Consider the following 19,706-nt stretch of genomic DNA (forward strand, 5'->3'; position numbering starts at 1 on the left):
ACAACATCTGGGAATCCCTGTTAGAGGGAACACTGAGCAGGAGCAGGGTTTGGAGCCCTCGATAGGGCTGTTCTCCTGTGGGAATACCTCAGTGCAAGACTAACCACCACTAAGCAGATCTGCTGTAGCAGCAGAAAAAAGGACCTTTCCTTCTCCAGTGCCACCTTAGGACAAAGATTTATCCTAGCCAGCAAGAGCAAGGGGTGAATTCTCAAGTGGGTTAAGGCATGATTTAGTGAGAAGTCCAGTGCCTCTGGTCTGCATCTACTTTCAAACAAATATCTACAACCATAAGGACTAGAAACACACTTTTAAAAAAATGAAAACTGAGAGTCTGAGAATTCTTATGGGCCACATTATGATATGCTGAAGGGTGTATGTTCTTCACATGCCAATATTTGTCTGTCTAAAAATGAGATAAGAAGACAACGCCACTTAGGGAGGCTCACAAGAGGTCAGTTCACACCTGGGGCAAATTCTGGAAGAGAATGATGAATATGGCAGAGGGCTGGCCTTCCAGCCAAGGTAATCAATCAGTGGGGAGAGGCATGGAGGGACACACTTTTCCCTTGAGTACTTTTTGAGTTTCTCTAATAGGCCAGCTACATGTTACAAGAAAAGACATACAACAGAATCTAGCAAATATTGTTTGGCCCCTAAAAGTGGGGAAATGGAGAAAGCCATTTTGAGCCGGGAAAGAGTTAAGCACACAAACCTGCACCCTATCACTCATCCACTCTAAATTCCGCTTCCCCAAAGCTGTTTTTCATTAAAAAGAAAACACAACTGAGAAATAAAGAGCAAAAGGAAAAGGGTGTGTGTGGCTTGATTTGCTGGTCATATTAACCAGCCCACCATGCCAGGTAAAAAGGAGCCTTTCCTTTAGGAGGGAATTCTGGAGGGAAACCCAACACTTGAACAAATAACAGGTGGGGGCTCTGTTGCACACATTTGAGTGTAACGTGTAACTAGCCTCTAAAAAGGCCCATTTCACCTTCTGAATTCTATTGTTAAGGCAGGGTTTTCAAATTTGGGTCCCTAGAGGTTGATAGACTATATCATCCCCAGCCTTTGACCACTGAGGCTGGGGATGATGGGAGTTGTAGTCCAACAACATCTGGGGACCCAAGTTTGAGAACCCCTGGGCTTAAGGATGGCAGGCGTGTGTGTATGTGTCTGTGTCTGTGTGTATGTATTTGGGTGCAGATTTCATACCAGGGTTGGGTGGTCCGGTCACCAAACTGTCTTGATACCACTCCTGGCGACTACCCCATGCACTGTTCTGAATGTTCAGCATTCTGCTCTTCTCATACATGCCATCCACCCCCATGGAATGGAGCTGAAGACCAGAGGGGTAGGGAGAAGGGAAGCAGGGCTGGTGGATGGATGCCCCCCACCTGAAGGTTTGCAAGCTGCAGGGCACACGCCCTGCCCCAGATAAACCTGAAAGACACAGCAAAAGAGAAACAGTGAACCAACAGGTGCCAAATGCAAACAAGAGATACACACAGCTCTGGAGTGGGAGGTTAATTTTGAAGACCATCCCCTCTTTGCAATGAACAACAACAATAAACATTTATATACCGCTTTTCAACAAGAGTCTCCAAAGCGGTTTACATAGAGAAATAATAAATAAATAAGAGGGATCCCTGTCCCTAAAGGGATCATAATCCAAAAATAAATGTAAGATAGATGCCTGCAACAGTCACTGGAGGTACTGTGCTGGGGGTGGATAGGGCCAGTTACTCTCCCCCTGCTAAATAAAGCGAACAGCCATTTATACAACACTCTGAACATACAAAAACTTTTATAATCCTTATTCCCCCCAGTGTCCATATCCATTACACCCATTTTACAGATGAGAAACTCAAGTTGAAAGAAAGCAGTTCATCCAAGGAGGGAAATTTGAATTCAGCACTACCAAAGGCAAGTCCAATAATACTGGGTCACACACTAGCTGCCCTACTGCCAAACTACACATTACGAGGAATCTGCCATTATGAAATGGGCTTAATACTAGACACGTCTCTTTTTTGACCAAGAGCAGCTATGGAGGGAACAGGGAAGGAATAAGGACCAGGACTGTGGCTTGTAGGTGGTGACAGTCAATATTCTATTCCTGCACCATTTTCCTACTGAAAATTAGCATGGCTACTACAGTGCTGGGGCTGGCTCAGGAAGGGCTTGCCCTTTACTTTGCTGTGTGTCCATGTTGATCAGTGTATGTTCCACAGCCAGAGAGACAATCCGCCATAGTGTTAATGATATCGACCTTGTTATGTCCGCATTCTCTACCAGAACTGCTCTCATGACATGTCAAAGGCCACTTGCTGCATCCTTGAAAGCTAAAGCTGCAGATTGGGGGTGTGGGAACAAGGAAGCAGCCTGGTCTTTTGTCCTCACTGCCCCCCACCCCCACTGCCCCTCAGTATTCCAGCATCTGGCAGGACTCCTTTCAAGGGGACTTTGTAACTACCACCTTCTTGCCTTTGCCAGCCCTGCATGCTAGTCAGAGCACACCAACATGTTATAGCATTGAAAGTCCTCCTCCGTTCCCAAGGATCTCTATGTGGCCATCACATAGCTCCCATTTGCCCTGATCTGCCCCTCAACTATATATTCAGGACAGGCACAAAGACAGAGAGATCAGGATGCTTGGAGTGAGTCAAAGGAGAGAAAATGAGAAATATAGGAAATCGCACCAGCGTCAGGACTGTGTATTGTTGGGTAGCTGCCACAGGCCCACTGCCAGTCCCTGAGACAGGGTAGGATAGAGAAATTTGTGCAGGCCTGGGCAATACTGTGCTACTGGCCCAGCTGGGGTGGGCAAATGCCGGCCAAACACAGTGCCAACCTAGTGGTCCTTTCTCACCACCCAGGAGCAATTTGAGACATTTTGCTGCCGGAGGTGAAAGACAATATGACGCCCCCCATCTGCAGGTGGGTACATCCGTGATGCTGGTGGTGGGAGTGTCTGCCAACTCCTGTGGCCCTCCTCACATCCACACCTGAGGCAACTGCCTCACCCTGCCTCATGGAAGGGCCACCCTTGCTGAGAGCACCTTTTTGCCTATACTCTTCATGTGGTGGTGGTAAAGCAGCCTCATCACCTCCTCTCTCCCCATCCTATCCACCAAGCTAACTCCACCGCAAAACCTGGGGGAGGTACCCAGATATGAGGGGGCCCATAGAGGGCAGCTTGCTAAGGGACCTCTGAAACCTGGAGCTGGCCCCAGAAATAGACACTGGCAGCTTAGCAATATGTGCAGATGGATAAAAAGTACGTAGGTGGATAAGTAAGGAAAAGCAGGTAGACAAACAGATTTGTGTGGATGGAGTGTTCTCTGATCATGAATGCAAGGGACGGGCATATGTCACACAGATGTGTGGAGCTGACATGGTGCCTCCAGCCTCCGGTCTTTCCTGCCATCCATCTGCACCTACCTAAACAGGCCCTAAACAATGAGCAATTTTGCATCTAGCTTCTCAAATCTTTATTTTAGCTTATCACCATGAGATTTTTGAACTTGGGTGTATGTCTTTATTTTATTTAGTGTTTGGCTTGTTAAATTGTAAAGTGTGCAATAGCCAAACCATGGCACAGGAACTACAAGAAAAGCTGCCAACTCTGACTGAAGCTATTCCTGGAGATGTCCCCCACGCCAATATTTTTCCCAATATTTTCCACACTATCAAGCCATTAGAAACTCCAGGGTGGCTTTCAGGAGTGTGCAACACATCTCCAGGAGCATTCCCAGACGGCAGGCTTTACTGCGAGTTTACTGTGAGACTTTACTGTGAGTTCGAATTCGTCCCCAAAAAAGGACACAAAAAGTGGATATTTTTTTTACCCCGGACATAAATCAGGCTAGGACCTATTGTGCAATGAAAAACCCAAATTGTGTGTTAAGTGCTCCCCAATTTGTGCCATGGACTTTGGCACAAATCAGGCCTATGTGCTAATGCATACCCTCCATTCCGGCAGAGAAGTGAGCTAAAAGCCCCGTCTGGGAATGCTCCTGGAGACTGATGCTGATTCCTGAAGATACCAAGCCAATTCTGGAGGCCAGGCCTGTTAACCCTAGTTACTGAGCAATTCAAATGTAGTGTTCTCAACATATTTTTTTTTTAAGTATCCTAGGTGGCTTATTCAGAAGTCACCCGTCATTCCTATTGCAAGGGCTCTGGTTGTCACTCAGTTCTTCTGCCCTCGTTTTTTCCATGGCTGCCATTGGGGTGTTTGCTCATCTAATGCAATGGCTGACATGATGAGGAACATTACTCAGAGTTGTCCTGTTGAAATTAAAAAAGACAAGTGAGGTTTTGCCTAACTTGTCCTTTTAATTTCAATGGGACTACTTTGAGTAATGTTCTTCTTCATGTCAGCCGTTGTCTTCACATATGCTGTCTGTTTTTGGACTGCTAACCCACCATTCCTGTCTCATAGAATATATTGTTATTTATTACATTTAGATCTCACAGAGGAAGCTACCTTATACCACGTCAGATCATTGGCCCATCTAGCTCAACACTGTCTACACTGACTGGCAGGTTTCAGGCAGGAGCCTTTTCCGGCCCTACCCTAGAAATGCCAGGGAGTATACCTAGGACTTTCTGCATGCAAGCAGTTGCTCCACCACTGAGCCAATGCCCCATCCCCTCAGGGGAATATCTTAGAGCAGATAGTGCACACATGTAACCACCCATCCAAATGCAAACCAAGACAGACCCTGCTTAGCAAAGGGGGCAATTCGTGCCCACTACCGCAAGACCAGCTCTCTTCCCCAAAGACTTAAGGTTGACAAGCAGTTCCTCTCCCCGACCCCGCACCCATTTTATCCTCACAATAACTTTGTGAGGCAGGTTAGGCTGAGAGATGATGGCTGGTCTAAGGTCACACAACAAGTTTCATGGGTGAGTAGGACTTGAACCTGAGTCTCACTAGTCCTAGTCCAACATGCCAGCCACTACACCACCCTGGCTCACATCCCTGGTACCATAAGGGTCCATAAAACAGCCATCCTTACTTCTCTGACGAGCCAAAGACAACCTCCATTTTCACCAAGGATGCCATGACAAGGCTTGAACTGGGAACCTTTTGGACTGAAACAGAGATGCAGCCTCCCCTGAGAGTGTCTGTTGCTCAGGCCTCAGAGTTCTCCTCAAGTGCAGAAGGGAACAGGCGTGTACAACATAAGCCCCTGCAGTTGGAAACTAGTATGAGCCCTCCTCATTTTAAAGTTGGCTTGCCCCCATTTCAAGAGCATTTGTTCCTCATTCCTTCAAGTGCAGCAGAGCAGAGGGAAGAACTGAGCCCCATCAAGGGCACCCGACATCGGGCACAATGCCACCCAAACATCTATGAAGCGCCCTTATAGTGATTCATACCGCTGGGTCAGTCTACGCCGGCCACAGGGGTGGCTCAAGGTATCGCGGAGCCTGAGGTGAGGCACCCAAAGCTGTCCTGCCTCACAACCCAGGTTGGGGCTAGCTTCACTTCAAAACTAATCCCTGCAGGTGAAGGGGGTGGGGGAGAGGGGAAGGGAAGGTTGCAGCATCCTCCTATTTTCGCCTCATGCAAGTTTTTGCAAGGAGTACAAGGAGAGGTTCAAAGTTCAGATCAGAGCTCCAAAGAGACGTTCTGATATCAGCAGGAGGACACATTTTGCCGCTCAGCTGACACCCTAATAAACCGCCACCTGAGGCAATGGCCTCAGCCAGTCTCATGAAAGGGCTGCCCTGGCTGGCTGGCAGCAGCTCTCCAGGGCATGAGAAAGGGGTCTTCCCCAGCTTCTACCTGGAGGTAGCAGAGACTGAACTTGGGACCTTCCGCACTATGCAGAGCAGGTGCTTTGCCACTACAGCCCCCATCCACAAACACCCCTTCCACAGACCAACCGAGGCCACGCTGCAACACATCAGAACACACGAAGGCCGAATAAAAGACCATGCCTTAAACCATGGCCCCACTAGCACCCTGATACTTTGAACTGGACATTCTGACATTTTGAACAGAACACTAAAACATGAATGGTACAACTAACATGTGGATGTCTGATTCTTGAGCTATTTACCACTTTTTGTGTTCTGGGGTTTGGTTCTTATTCAGCTTCAAGGCAACCAAGAGATTTTAGGTTTGGGTTCAGCTCCAGTCTCATGGCATCAGAGACCCACAGAAAACACAGGCTACAATGTATTTACATGAGTACCACTGCGTGCCGATACCATGATGCATTACACAGCACTTCACCCAGAAAGACAAAGTTACACATGATCATAGTGGACCCCCATATGATCTATAGTGCCAATAATTTTAATAGTTTTTAATGTTGGATTTTAAATGATTTTAATGGTTTAAGCATTTTAAATTTTGTTTAATTTGTATTGTTTTTGTTGCGCACCGCCCAGAGACGCAGGTTTGGGCCGGTACATACATAGGTTAGATAAACAGATAGACAGATAGATAGATAGATAGATAGATAGATAGATAGATAGATAGATAGATAGATAGATAATCTGCCAAACATGACCTCAAAGCACACTGCTAGTAGTAGAGAGCAAGTCTGCTGAGTAATTTTTTTTTTTCAAATAACACTTCCTTTGCACACAGAGGTTTGTTTTCTTGATGGCTTCACACTTGTGGCCAAGGCTAACGTGTTTGCTTCTTGTCTGTGGGAAGTCTCTCCGGCTTCTGATGCCAAAATGGAATGAAGCATCACACACATCAGAGCATCTGCTGAAATGGGTGCACCTTGTTTTAACCCTTCTAATCTGGGTTCTTTGGTGTGTTTTTCTAAACCAACCCCGTGGCTAATCTAGAAGTCATTTCAAAGGAGCATATTAACAGGACTGGCCCATGAAATATCACAGTCTGAGGAGAAAATCAAAATGGCATCTACCATAAATTAAATAAATGACTATTTGTCTCTCCTCCATAGTGTCTAAAACCTGCCTCACTCTAACTCTGGGAAGGCTGGAGCAGCAAAATTAATTAATGTGACTGTGGGGGGAGTAGAGACAGGAACACACACACACACACCTGAGACCTTGCCACAGCCTTTGCCCATGACAACAGGCAAGCAGAGATCCAAAATCCACCAGATGCACAGCAAGATACTGGCCATGACATGTTCACACCCAGAGGCACACTTAGGTCATTTTGGAGTCTGGACCTAAAGGCCTTTGGAGGGGCCCCTTTCCTGCAAATTGAGCATCATCATGCTCGGCCGGGCGACCACACCACCTGGGACAGACTAAAGAGGATTTGGGGGCCCCCAGAGGCTGTGGAGGCCCTGGACTTCGGCCCGGAAGTCCAGGGGTAAGAGCACCTCTGTTCACACTATTATAGGTACACATCGATACACATGGCTGCACACGTAGGAATCCATTCAAGCAGAACTAGGCATTGCAGCACATGCAGCAATACAACACCCTTCCGGAGCTCTTCACACCAGACCTGTGGCTGGCTCTCTCTCTCTCTCTCTCTCTCTCTCTCTCTCTCTCACACACACACACACACACACACACACGTGTGTGTGTGTGATCCGGCAGACAAGAGTGCTGGCGACAGCATAGTCATGTAGGAGGGATTTTTTTTTGCTAGAGTACTCTTCTTATGCCACTGCCAGAAAAAAGGAAAAAAGAAAAACTGGGGGGAAATTGCACTTGTCAAAATGCTCCCTTCTATATAAGAAACTTTTCCACTATTTTAAAAAACATTTATTTTTCAAAAACAGATATACAATTGAAATAACACAAAAAAAGATCCATTATAAATAACAGAGAGTCCAACAAAACCCAGATCCAAACACCAGCACAGACACTACTCCCCAAACCCCAGTGAACTGGAGCTGAACCCAAACCTAAAAAATCTTGGTTGCCTTGAAGCTGAATAAGAACCAAACCCCAAAACACAAAAAGTGGTAAATAGCTCAAGAATCAGACATCCAAATGTTAATTGTACCATTCATGTTTTAGTGTTCTGTTCAAAATGTATGTCCAGTTCAAAGTATCAAAGAGAGTTATCAAACCACTTTTTAAAATTAGTGTCTAAACTGGAACTGAACTAGTAAGATTAAAAATATTGATGAACCTGAACTAGAACTGATCCCACATTTTAATGGTTTAACTCCCAAATAAAAATGGTAACCCAAGCTCCAGATTCAAATATCTTCTTAGCCTTGAGGCTCAGTTGGAGGCCTTGAAAATGGAGGTAGAATTGGCTATTCACACATTATATTGAACATGCATACAGGGATCAGTACACATCCACATGTTTTTGTGTAAATGGCTGTACATGCATTCATTTTAAAAGTGAACCTAGGTACTAGCTCCCTCAAATGCAAGGTACAGATTGTGTGTACTACTGAATATGCATTGAACATAATAGCCCTATTCGCACATTATGTTCAACACACATATAATCTGTGTACACAAGTATACTTGTGTATACAAGTAGAGATGTGTACATATAGACAGATTTGCATACAAATCCACATTATGTTCAAATAGTGAAAGAGGAGAGCTGGTCTTGTGGCAGCAAGCATGACTCGTCCCCATAGCTAAGCAGGGTCCGCCCTGGTTGCATCTGAATGGGAGACTTGATGTGTGAGCACTGCAAGATATTCTCCTCAGGGGATGGAGCCGCTCTGGGAACAGCAGAAGGTTTCAAGTTCCCTCCCTGGCTTCTCCAAGATAGGGCAGAGAGAGATTCCTGCCTGCAATCTGCCTGAAGAAGCAGCTGCCAGTCTGTGAAGACAATACTGAGCTAGATAGACCAATGGTCTGACTCAGTATATGGCAGTTTCCTATGTTCCTGTTTCCTATGTTCATACTTGCTATCAGTACTCTGCATCTGAAGGCCGTTGCCCAAGGTTCATGTTCAAAATGAACACATGAACCATTGTTCACACTAAAAGACATACATATGTACAGACACCTGTACGTACATACAATGTAATGTCTGAATAGGAGTAAGATGTGAATAACTATATGTGTATACAGGTCAACAATCTCTGAACCCTATACACAGACCGTAGATGTATACAACAAAATGTGTGATTAGCCCTTCGATGTAAGGCAGAAGATCTCTGATCTGATCTTCCACTTTTGAAAAAAACTTAATCGCAGCTACAGCAGGAACTGGATGCAAACTGAGTCAGGACTGCAGCAGTAGGGAAGTGTGGGGTTAACCCTTTCCTCCATGCCTCTCCCCCTAAGTTGCTATTTCCCCCACAAGACAAATAGCAGCTTTGACCCCCACCCCACAGTACAAATAGCTCTGGGGAGTGATTTTAATTGGGGAAATGGTACAAGAGAGTTAAAACTCCCTCTCAGCATTGGGATCCCAGTCTGATCCACCCCCACTCCACCCCCTTGCAGCAATTAATTTAGAACAAAAACAGGAGATTCTAATCATGGATCTCTCACATCCAATCTAGTTTATCCCTTTGAAATCTGTGGCATTTTAACCGAGTTACACGATTCACAGATGTTGGGATTTTGAGCCCTCTTATTGCCAGTTATTTTACTTATTTATGAAACATGCACTTGTGAAATATCAAATGACAGTAAAACAAAGACAACACATCAGCATCAGTGAGCCTACAATTAATGTAAATAAAGTTCTATACAAGGAGAAGGAAGACAGAATGACATCTACATTCACATGAAAGCAATGTTTCTATGTTTTAATTTGAGCTCAGCTGAGTCAAGCAAATTGTTTTCATTCCTATTTGAAGCATTTCAAAATGATGTATTTAAAAAATAAAAGACTGTTAGCATTTTTAAAAAGCCTTTGGAAAGTCAAATGCAGGAAAAAAATTTGAAGGGGATTCATGAATTTGCAATTTTTTGTTCAGACAGCATTGTTGTTGTTTGGACAGCATTAGCAGCACACCTGATAATACACACAAATATACCCATTACACCTTTAAACAGGAACAGAGCAATAACACCCAGCAACTAGCTGAGACCAGCAACACAATTGCAGAAAAGCAGTGACAAACACCCTACAAAAGGACAATATATATTCACAGAACATCTCAAGAAATATGTGCAAGCACATTCCTATCCAAAAAGCAAATGGGCAGAATATGATGGAAGGGAACATACACAAATAAGGCAATGATAGTCTAGTATAATATCAGAACAAACATGAGGATTGTAACTAAACAGAGACGGGACCTAGAGATACAACCCTGCTGCCATTATAAAATATATCCCTTCCTCTACCCACCCACCCCTTGCAGAAATAGATCTTACTTCTGAAACAAATTTCTCAGTTTTTCCCTATTCAAATTTCTTTGTCTGAATTTTTCTTAACAGAAATCTTAAGTTTCAGTATCATTCTTCCAAATGGTAAAAAAAAAAGTCAGTGGACTGAATAATTATGCAAATATATTTTTTCTTTTCTTTTATCAGTTAAGAAAACTACAGCTTAAAAAAAAGGTTTTGGATGAGATAGTCCCCATCCCCCCGGACAAGTAGAGGCCTTGCCAACACATGCACAGTAGCTTTCTTTCTCCAGGTGCAAAGCCCCACCACCCCCAAATTCACACACAGAATTTGAGACAGGAAAAACCAGCCTAGAAGCAATGGGACCGGAGGCACAGTATCAGTGTGATTTTGTTCCCTAAAGAACAGAATCATGAAGAGTAAGTCAAGGGAAGGAGAAAATGCAGTTCTTATCTACCTCTGATATCTCCAGAGGTACAATCAAGCTTGCCTACCGAAATCCGCTTCTGAATATCTGTCCATTCACCCCATGATCCAAGCCCTGCCTTCCGCCAGAGACTTCCTCCTCCCACTTGTCTGGGACCATTTAACCATCAAATTTTCTTCCCTGCATCTTCCATTCAATATACCTCTTTCTCCTCCACTTGCTCAGTTTCAACACTCAGCACCACATTTGCCCAAGGGAATTCGAATATTTATTTTTTTACCATTCAGTAATTGACATTTGATCACCAACAGTCAGAATCTGAGTATTTGCTCTCTCATTAGCTAACATCACATTTCATATCCCATCCCTCACATTGGTTATACTCAAACATTTTGTTTGACTGTGAGTGTAACTTTGTTTGAGTGTAACCATTGTGGGGATTTCCTCCACTTTTGCAAAACAAAAAAACAAAAAAACAACCACCAATTTTGATTTTCAGTGCCATATAAAAAAAACAACAACCAACAAAATGTTGCGGTAGCTCTGTTATTACCATCCCTCAGTTTATCAAATCAGACCCTCCCTATTCCTTCCTTCCTTCCTTCCTTCCTCTATGTCTTCCCCACTCTTTCACTCTGTCTACCCATCTATCTACTTATCTCCAAATACGCTTACCTCTACTCACTATTATTCCCCCCCCCTTCTCCCCTTATGTTAACTGAGCATAACTCCCCTTATGTTAACTGTGGGGTGGGGTGTGGCCTGTGCCTAGATGGATGTGGCCAGTGCATTCTGGGATATCCCCACCATTATTTGGTGCTCTGTTTATATTCCCTCTAACATATACACCCCTGCTAACTGGGCAAGTTAACATATACACCCCTGCTAACTGGGCTCTGTTTATATTCCCTCTAACATTATACACCCCTGCTAACTGGGCAAAGAGGCACCTTTTACCATGGTGATTCTCTTTATTTAGCAGGGGGAGAGTAACTGGCCCTGTCCACCCCCAGCACAGTACTTCTAGTGACTGTTGCTGGTGTGTGTCTTATGTTTATTTTTAGAATGTGAGCCCTTTGGGGACAGGGAGCCATCTTATTGTTTGTTATTTCTCTTTGTAAACTGCCCTGAGCCATTTTTGGAAGGTATAGAAATTGAATTATTAATAATAATAATAATAATAATAATAATAATAATAATAATAATAATCAACACCATAGGGGCCACAGAAATCACCATCAGCCAATTACAAAAAGCAGCTTTACTGGGAACAGCCTATATTCTGCGACGATATCTATAACAACTGACAATAAAATTCAGCCATCCCAGGTCCTTGGGAAGGACTCGATGTCTGGATAAAACAAACCAGTCAATAACACCTGTCTGACTGTGTAAACAAGAAATAATAGGGAAAATAACAAAAACAGAAGGAATAGAACTGCCCAATGGAAGCAAGATCAAGAACCTGGAAGACAAAGAACATTACAAATACTTGGGCATTCTCCAGGCTGATAACATCGCACACACTGAAGTTAAAAGAAAAATTGGAAGTGAATACATCAGGAGAGTAAGAAAAATCGTCAAATCCAAACTCAATGGCAGGAACACCATACAAGCCATAAACACCTCGGCTATACCTGTTATCAGATACAGTGCAGGAATAATAGACTGGACCCAGGCAGAGCTAGAGACGCTAGATCGTAAGACTAGGAAAATCATGACCATCAATCATGCTCTGTACCCCCACAGTGATGTCGATAGGCTATACCTCCCTCGCAGCTCAGGTGGAAGAGGAATGCTGCAAGTCCATCAAACAGTAGAGGAGGAGAAAAGAGGCCTTGAAGAATATATAAAGGACAGTAAAGAAGATGTACTTCAAATGGTCAATAATGAGAAACTATTCAACACCAATGAAACAAAGCAGGCCTACAAGAAAGAACAAGTCAAGAACCGAGCAGAAAAATGGAGAAATAAGCCCCTGCATGGTCAATATTTGCACAATATAAGTGGAAAATCAGACATCACCAAGACCTGGCAATGGCTTAAGAATGGCAACTTGAAGAAAGAAACAGAGGGTTTAATACTGGCTGCACAAGAACAGGCACTAAGAACAAATGCAATAACAGCAAAAGTAGAAAAATCAACAATAAACAGCAAGTGCCGCCTTTGTAAAGAAGCAGATGAAACCGTGGACCACCTAATCAGCTGTTGTAAAAAGATCGCACAGACTGACTACAAGCAAAGGCATGACAAAGCCTTGGGGCTATATTTTAACGAAAGGCGGTATAAAAATGCAAAAATAAATAAAAATATAAATAAATAAAAGTAGCAGGGATGATACACTGGAACATCTGCAAAAAATACAAGCTACCTGTAGCCAAAAATGGGTGGGACCATAAAATTGAAAAAGTAGAAGAAAATGAAGATGTAAAAATATTATGGGACTTCCGACTACAAACAGACAAACATCTGCCATACAATACACCAGATTGTAGTCGAGAAGAAAGAAAAACAAGTCAAAATAATCAACATAGCAATACCAGGGGATAGCAGAATAGAAGAAAAAGAAATAGAAAAAATCACCAAATACAAAGATCTACCAATTGAAATTGAAAGACTGTGGCAGAAAAAGACCAAAATAATATCCCAGTGGTAATTGGCGCCCTGGGTGCAGTTCCAAAAGACCTTGAAGAGCACCTCAACACCATAAGGGCCACAGAAATCACCATCAGCCAATTACAAAATGCAGCTTTACTGGGAACAGCCTATATTCTGCGACGATATCTATAACAATAGCAACAACATTGACAATAAAATTCTGGCATCACAGGTCCTTGGGAAGGACTCGATGTCTGGATAAAACAAACCAGTCAATAACACCTGTCTGACTGTGTAAAATAATGATGATGATGATGATGATGATGATGATGATGATGATGATGATGATGATGTTAGAGGGAATATAAATAGAGCACCAAATAATGGTGGGGATATCCCAGAATGCACTGGCCACATCCATCTAGGCACAGGCCACACACCACACCACAGCATCTCTCATGAGACACACAGTAACACAAAAGTGATGTTTTACTTTGACATAAAAATACCAATACACGCAACATCTCACATTTCTACGTTTGTGGCAGCTCTGCTGTCTGGCTCTGAACCTGGGAATGTCAGTTTTCATTCAGAAAAAAGCAAGTCACCAGCCTTCAAGACATATTTATTTTTGCATAGATTTGTATCCTGTCATCAGTGGAGGTCCCAAGTGGTCTCTCCTCCAAGCATAGGCTGGGCTCAGAGATTACTTGGCTTCGGAGATAGAACTACATCACAACTACATTCCCTTCTTGGAATTACCCTTTTCCCTTCTCTGCTGTCCAAATTATTTGAAATCCTATATCATAGAAGCAGAAATTGGTTATGTTGATCAAAAATGGCTGAAAATAGAAACAAACATGTATAAAAATGGAAGAAAAGGCAGATCACCAAGGATGAATACAGATGAGTAGCCCAGACTTGTAGGGACAGTGTCCAGAACATTAAAGCTCAGAACAAGCTGTGGATAAAGCAGGATGCTAAGAGCAACACAGAAGATACTGAGGTAATTCACACAATCAAAAACTGTTTCTACCCAGGTTTGTGAACTGTGTGTGCTCCCAATTTTTGGTTGTGTGGAAGTAAGATAGATTATTTGTTTGTTATTTCTCCGTGTAAACCGCCCTGAGCCATTTTTGGAAGGGCAGTATAGAAATTGAATGAATGAATGAATGAATGAATGAATGAATAAATAAATAAATAAATAAATAAATAAAATAAGGGAAATCTGGGCAGAAGTGATTGTGTGGAAGCAGGTTTTCCTCCTGCCATGCTTCCACATAACTGAAATTTGGAAGCACACACAGAGCTCCCAAACCTAGGCAGAACACAGTTTTTGATTGTGTGAATGACCTCACTAGAAGACGCTATAAAGCAGTCAATCTGTAAGCATCTTGATAGCAATGCAGTGATTAGATGCCAGCAGGGATTAGTCAAGAATAAATCCTGCCAGACAAATCTGTTATCTCTTTTTTATTGGATTATTATTGGAAAGGCCCTGCTAACTTGGCAAAGAGGCACCTTTTAACGAGGTGATTCTCTTTCTTTAGCAGGTGGAGAGTAACTGGCCCTCTCCACCCCCAGCACAGTACCTCCAGTGACTGTTGCTGGTGTTTATCTTATGTTTCTTTTTAGATTGTGAGCCCTTTGGGGACAGGGTTCCATCTTATTTCTTTATTATTTCTCTGTGTAAACTGCCCTGAGCCATTCTTGGAAGGGCCAGATAGAAATCGAATAAATAAATAATAAATTATGAAAATAATAGACTGTTCTTTTGCTGTTTATCTCAGCAAAACATCTGACAAAGTTCCCCATCACATTTTGGTTAGCTAACTGGTCAGATGCATGCTAGATGATAATACTGTCAAGTGGATTAACAACTGATTGGAAAGCTTTACTCAAACAGTGCTCATCAATGGCTCATCTTCAAACTGGAAGGCGGTTTTGAGTGGGACTCCACAAGGGGATGAAGGGGTGCAGGGAATAATCAAATTTGCTATTCACACAAAACTGGGAGGAATAGGCATTTATATTTGTGCATTTTTAAAAATTTTGCATAAGTGCAAAACTTTGCATTTGTCTCTGTTGAATGTTGTCAATTTCAATCCAGTTTCCTATTCAATCAAGGTCATTTTAAATTGTATTCCTTGTAAAACTGAATTTTACAATTCAATTCAAAATACAATTCAAAATGACCTTGATAGAAAGGAAAACTGGGGTGAAATTGACAAAATTCAGCAGAGACAAATACCAAGTTCTGCACTTAAGCAAAGAAAAAGAAAAAAGAAATGCAGAAATATAGGGTGGCGGACACCTGTCAGGACACAAAATGTGTGAAAGATATCTCAGGGCTGCAGTCAATCAAAAGCTGAACATGAGTCAGCAGTGTGATACAGCCACAAAAATCACTAATACAGTTTTAGGCTGCATTAATAAAACCATAATTCCCAAGTAATGTGAAGTAATATTTCCACTTTATTATAGCATTCCTTCAGTCTTATCCAGAGCACAGTGTTTAATCCTGGGCACCTCACTTTAGAAAGGATGTGGATAAACTGGACTCAGAGGAAGGCAGAGAAGATGGTCAGGGGTCTGGAAAACAAGTCCTGAGATTAAAGATTGAGGGAACTGAGTATGTTTTTAGCCTGGAGAAAAGAAGGCTGAGCATGGGAGCACTCTTCAAGGGCCTGAAGGACTGTCACACAGACGAGAGCAAATACTTCTTCTATCTGCCCAAAAGGGCAGGGCTAGATCGAATGGGCTTAAGTTACAGGAGGGTAGATTTTGACTGAATATTAGAAGAAGCCTCTTAACATTAAGAGCACTTTGACAATGGAGCCAATTACCTAGCTCTCCCTCGCTGAAGGTTTTCAAGCAAAGGCTGAACAGCCAGTTGTTAGGGATTATTTAGCTCTAGATTTCCTGCATCAAGCAGGGGGTTGGTCTAGATGGCCTGCAAGACCTCTCCAACTCTATGGCTCTGCAACATCAAGACTATGTACAAAGACACATAATTTAGGCTGAGTGTAGAAAGGTTCCCTTGTCCTAAAAGTTGTCCTCTATGCAGGACAGAATGAACCATCCTAGTATATGTAGGAGGATTGGCTCACATATGGCAAGCCATTATTGTTGTACCAAATGGTCAGAGAGCACCCAGAGCTGCTGCATTGTTTGAGCTAAGTGGATACAAACCTCCATCTGTGCTGGGATGGGAATTCACGGGAAGCCCCATGGAAGCCATGCCCTTCTTCTTTTGACAAATAAAAGGGTCGCTGCACGCTGAATCTCTTGCATTCAAGCACACAACATGAGGGGCCATGAGCCCACTGCAGATGTTACATAAACAAACACACACATACACAATCTCCATCACACTGCTCCATGCCCAGACATAAAAATGGCATCAATGTCTCTCTCTCACACACACACACAGAAATATACATAACATCCACCATGCACAAACATGCTCACAAATATGGCAACTACCATCTGAAAGTCACAGAAGAAGCTCAACATGCGCTGAAGTATGCCACATGCTCGGAAACACACCACATCTATGCACTTTTCTATCACCACATGAATGTTACTCATACATGGAAGCACCCCCACAACACCTTTGTCCTGCACACACGATTTCAAATTAATTGGAATTTCTTGATGGCATTTAAGGTTTCTTTTCTTCTCTACCCGCCCTCACAGAAGCCCATAGAAACCCTTTCCTCCCATTCACTGGAGTTCTGCCTCATGGTGGTTTCATAAAGCCCCATCCATATGCCTTCTATTGTCAACCCTGACATTTGGGAGACCAATTAGCCCACACACTGGGAATCTCAACCACAGGGTCCACTGTTCCAAGGGAGAATGTCGCTCACAGACCCATAAACATGCACCCCAAAATGGCTGCCCTGCCTATCCCCATTGCAAGATAATATAGGAGCAAGACCTCAAAAATAAAATGAGAAAATTTGAGAGGGAAAGAACAGGATCTGGATTAAGGACACTATGGAAATATTTGAAAGAGTACACGTAAAGGCTGGGAGGAGCACCGAATATCAAAATTTTGAACAGAAGTGGACCGTGGGATTTGAGGTTACACAACACCCCATATTCAAAAAAGTATGTTCCCTGCTTATAGGATCCATAGGTAGTAGTATCTCCCCCAAGCTCTCCTGCCATTTCCAGATGCTTAGATTAGGAAATCCTCTCCTTCTTGCCTTCCCACCAAGAACAATTGCTCCTATGGAATCGGCTCTCACATCCTTATTATCCATTCCCAGATGAATCCCTTTTTATTCCAAACTGTTTGCCTTCCCACCCCCACCCCCCAAATTATTTGGTTTTTACCAATATACTCCTTCCTTGCCCAGATATATTTAGTACATAAGATCAACTAATATTGTTATAATCATTATTACCTGGAATCCTCTGTTTCTGAAATTGAAATAGAGCAGAACTGGAGATGGCAAGAAGGCAGTACTTTATTATAATAATTGGTGTCCGGCAATATTTGGGTCAGTACCAGTTACTTAGTTAATTGCGTACGAAGTGGATTTGATCCATCTGCAATGAAAAAACAAATTCATTCATTGGGGAAGGGAGTATGGGAAGCAAGCTAACTATGCACAGGATTGCAGCCTTTGAGAATCTTGCTTAAATCTCATAAATAAATATGGGTTCGGCTGTGCAACTGTTGCAGGATTGCATCTTTCAATACACTGCTTAAACCCATCCTGAGATGTTTATCCTGGAAGGAAGACAGAAAGGGGCAAATATGAACACCAAACCCAAGTCCAGACAAGAACTCTTTATAAACTGCGTTGCTGTGCAGGAATCTGGGCTAGTTGTACTGGGACATAAGAAAAGCAGTTCCAGCAGAATGGTCATTTAATCTCATTGCCTCGTTTGCCCCCCCCCAGGCCAACCCCCCCCCTTTCCCAGTTTTGTCGCCAGCCCCCATGCGGAGTACCTACCTGCTTATTAGAAGCCAATCAGTCTTGTGGGCATAACTTCTCCAGTCCTTCGTTTATCGGCCGCTCAGTTTTAACTCGCCCCAGCCAACAGCACACCCTCTGCTGTCCCTGGCCTTTCAGCTTATTTTCCCGGTCCCTGAGCTGTGCTCCCATCAACCCTCCTTTGAGACTTGATTTCTGCTCTCCCTTTGTCTAGACAATACCCACCCACCGTGCTTGAGAAGTGCCTGCTTAGTTTCCCCCCTTTTCAGCAATGCCTAGGCTATATCTCAGCCCCCATGCCACCCTCACGACCTAATACTTGGGGCACTTGCCCCTTTCACTCCTTATCCTTGTCTCCTGCCATGAGCTCTCCCCAAATGCCCACCCTTTCTGCCCATGTTGCTCCGGGATCACTTTTTGGAGCTCTTGCCCTCCACCCGTTGCCCACTCTTTCTTGGTGCCACGCGACTTCCTTTCCCAACCACAGATGCGATACGGCTTCCACACCCCTCCCCACACCCCCAGTGCCTGCTGCCCATATACCCACACTCTCGTGTTTTGGCGCTGTGAGTGACTCTCGGGCGGGCGTTGTACAGGAATAAATATCATTCCTGGGCACTGTGATTCGGGCGGGGGGGAGGCTGGGATGTGCTGGGGGGGGAACGCAATGCTGCTATGACATTTGTGCTAAGTTGTCGTGTCAGATTTGAACTTAATTCCCTCCAATGGATTGTGTGGTGGGGGGGGGGAGTAGAGAGAGAAGTCCCCAGCTATACAACCATGCGCCGTTGCTTACAGAAATCATAGAGAAGGAGCCTGTCATCGCTGGTCAGGGCTACAGGGGATGGCGGAGATGGGGAGGGGGGAAATGGGACAGACGGTGCAGAGAGAAGCATGAGCTGCACCTTGTAGTCAAAGGCTGTAGGGAAGGAAAAATGAGAAGGCAGGAATCTTGGCTCCCAGCCCCCTCCTCGTAGCCCATCAGCTTCTGCCTCGGAGGACCCCAGAGTCCAGGTTCACAGGCTCTTCTCATTTTAGCCAAATAGGCCTCAGAGAATCCGCTCTCCCGGAAAGCCTAGGGAATGCAGCTCTCCATTCCTTCTCCTCAAATCCTCTAGGCCCAAGGCCCCTCCTGGAGGAACCGGGCGTCCTGGTTCCCAGCCCCCGCCACATCTCTACCATCTCCCGTTCTTCTTTCAGAGATCCCAGGACGGCAGCCTAAACCAGAGAGCCCACCACATCCAGGAGTCCCTGGCTGGCCATCCCACTCGGCGACCCACAGATCACGGCTAGGCCCCACTCCTACTGCAAGGCTGAGATTGAACAGAAGCCACGAGTCTTCAGGGCCTCGGGAGGGACGTGAAACCTGGATGTGATTCGGAGGAATCATGGGGTCTGCAACCAGCCCAAGAGAAGCAAAAAGCAAGCAAGATGGGGTGGGGGGATTAGGCCCCCATCTTTAACCAGCCAGCCTGAGGGGCAGAAACGGCCGG

At 44.1% G+C, this 19,706-nt stretch overlaps 1 protein-coding gene across 4 annotated transcripts in view; it reads right to left on the minus strand.

Annotated features, from left to right (window-relative positions):
• LOC128329300 (paired box protein Pax-6-like) overlaps nt 1–19,706 on the minus strand; it is a 49,931-nt gene that overhangs the window by 19,051 nt on the left and 11,174 nt on the right. For 2 of the 4 annotated variants that reach the window (XM_053260219.1, XM_053260216.1), the window contains exons 1-3: nt 18,232–18,761; nt 17,677–17,821; nt 1,216–1,443 (exon numbers count right to left, since the gene is read on the minus strand). In XM_053260219.1, the coding sequence (XP_053116194.1) occupies nt 1,216–1,330 (115 nt within the window). In that variant the 5' untranslated portion in view covers nt 1,331–1,443; nt 17,677–17,821; nt 18,232–18,761. Of the gene's footprint in view, nt 1–1,215; nt 1,444–17,676; nt 17,862–18,231; nt 18,762–19,706 lie in introns of those variants that run through there. The other 2 variants (XM_053260217.1, XM_053260218.1) reach the window with 2 other exon arrangements.

Source organism: Hemicordylus capensis, chromosome 6 (assembly GCF_027244095.1).
Source record: "Hemicordylus capensis ecotype Gifberg chromosome 6, rHemCap1.1.pri, whole genome shotgun sequence".
NCBI lineage: Eukaryota > Metazoa > Chordata > Lepidosauria > Squamata > Cordylidae > Hemicordylus > Hemicordylus capensis.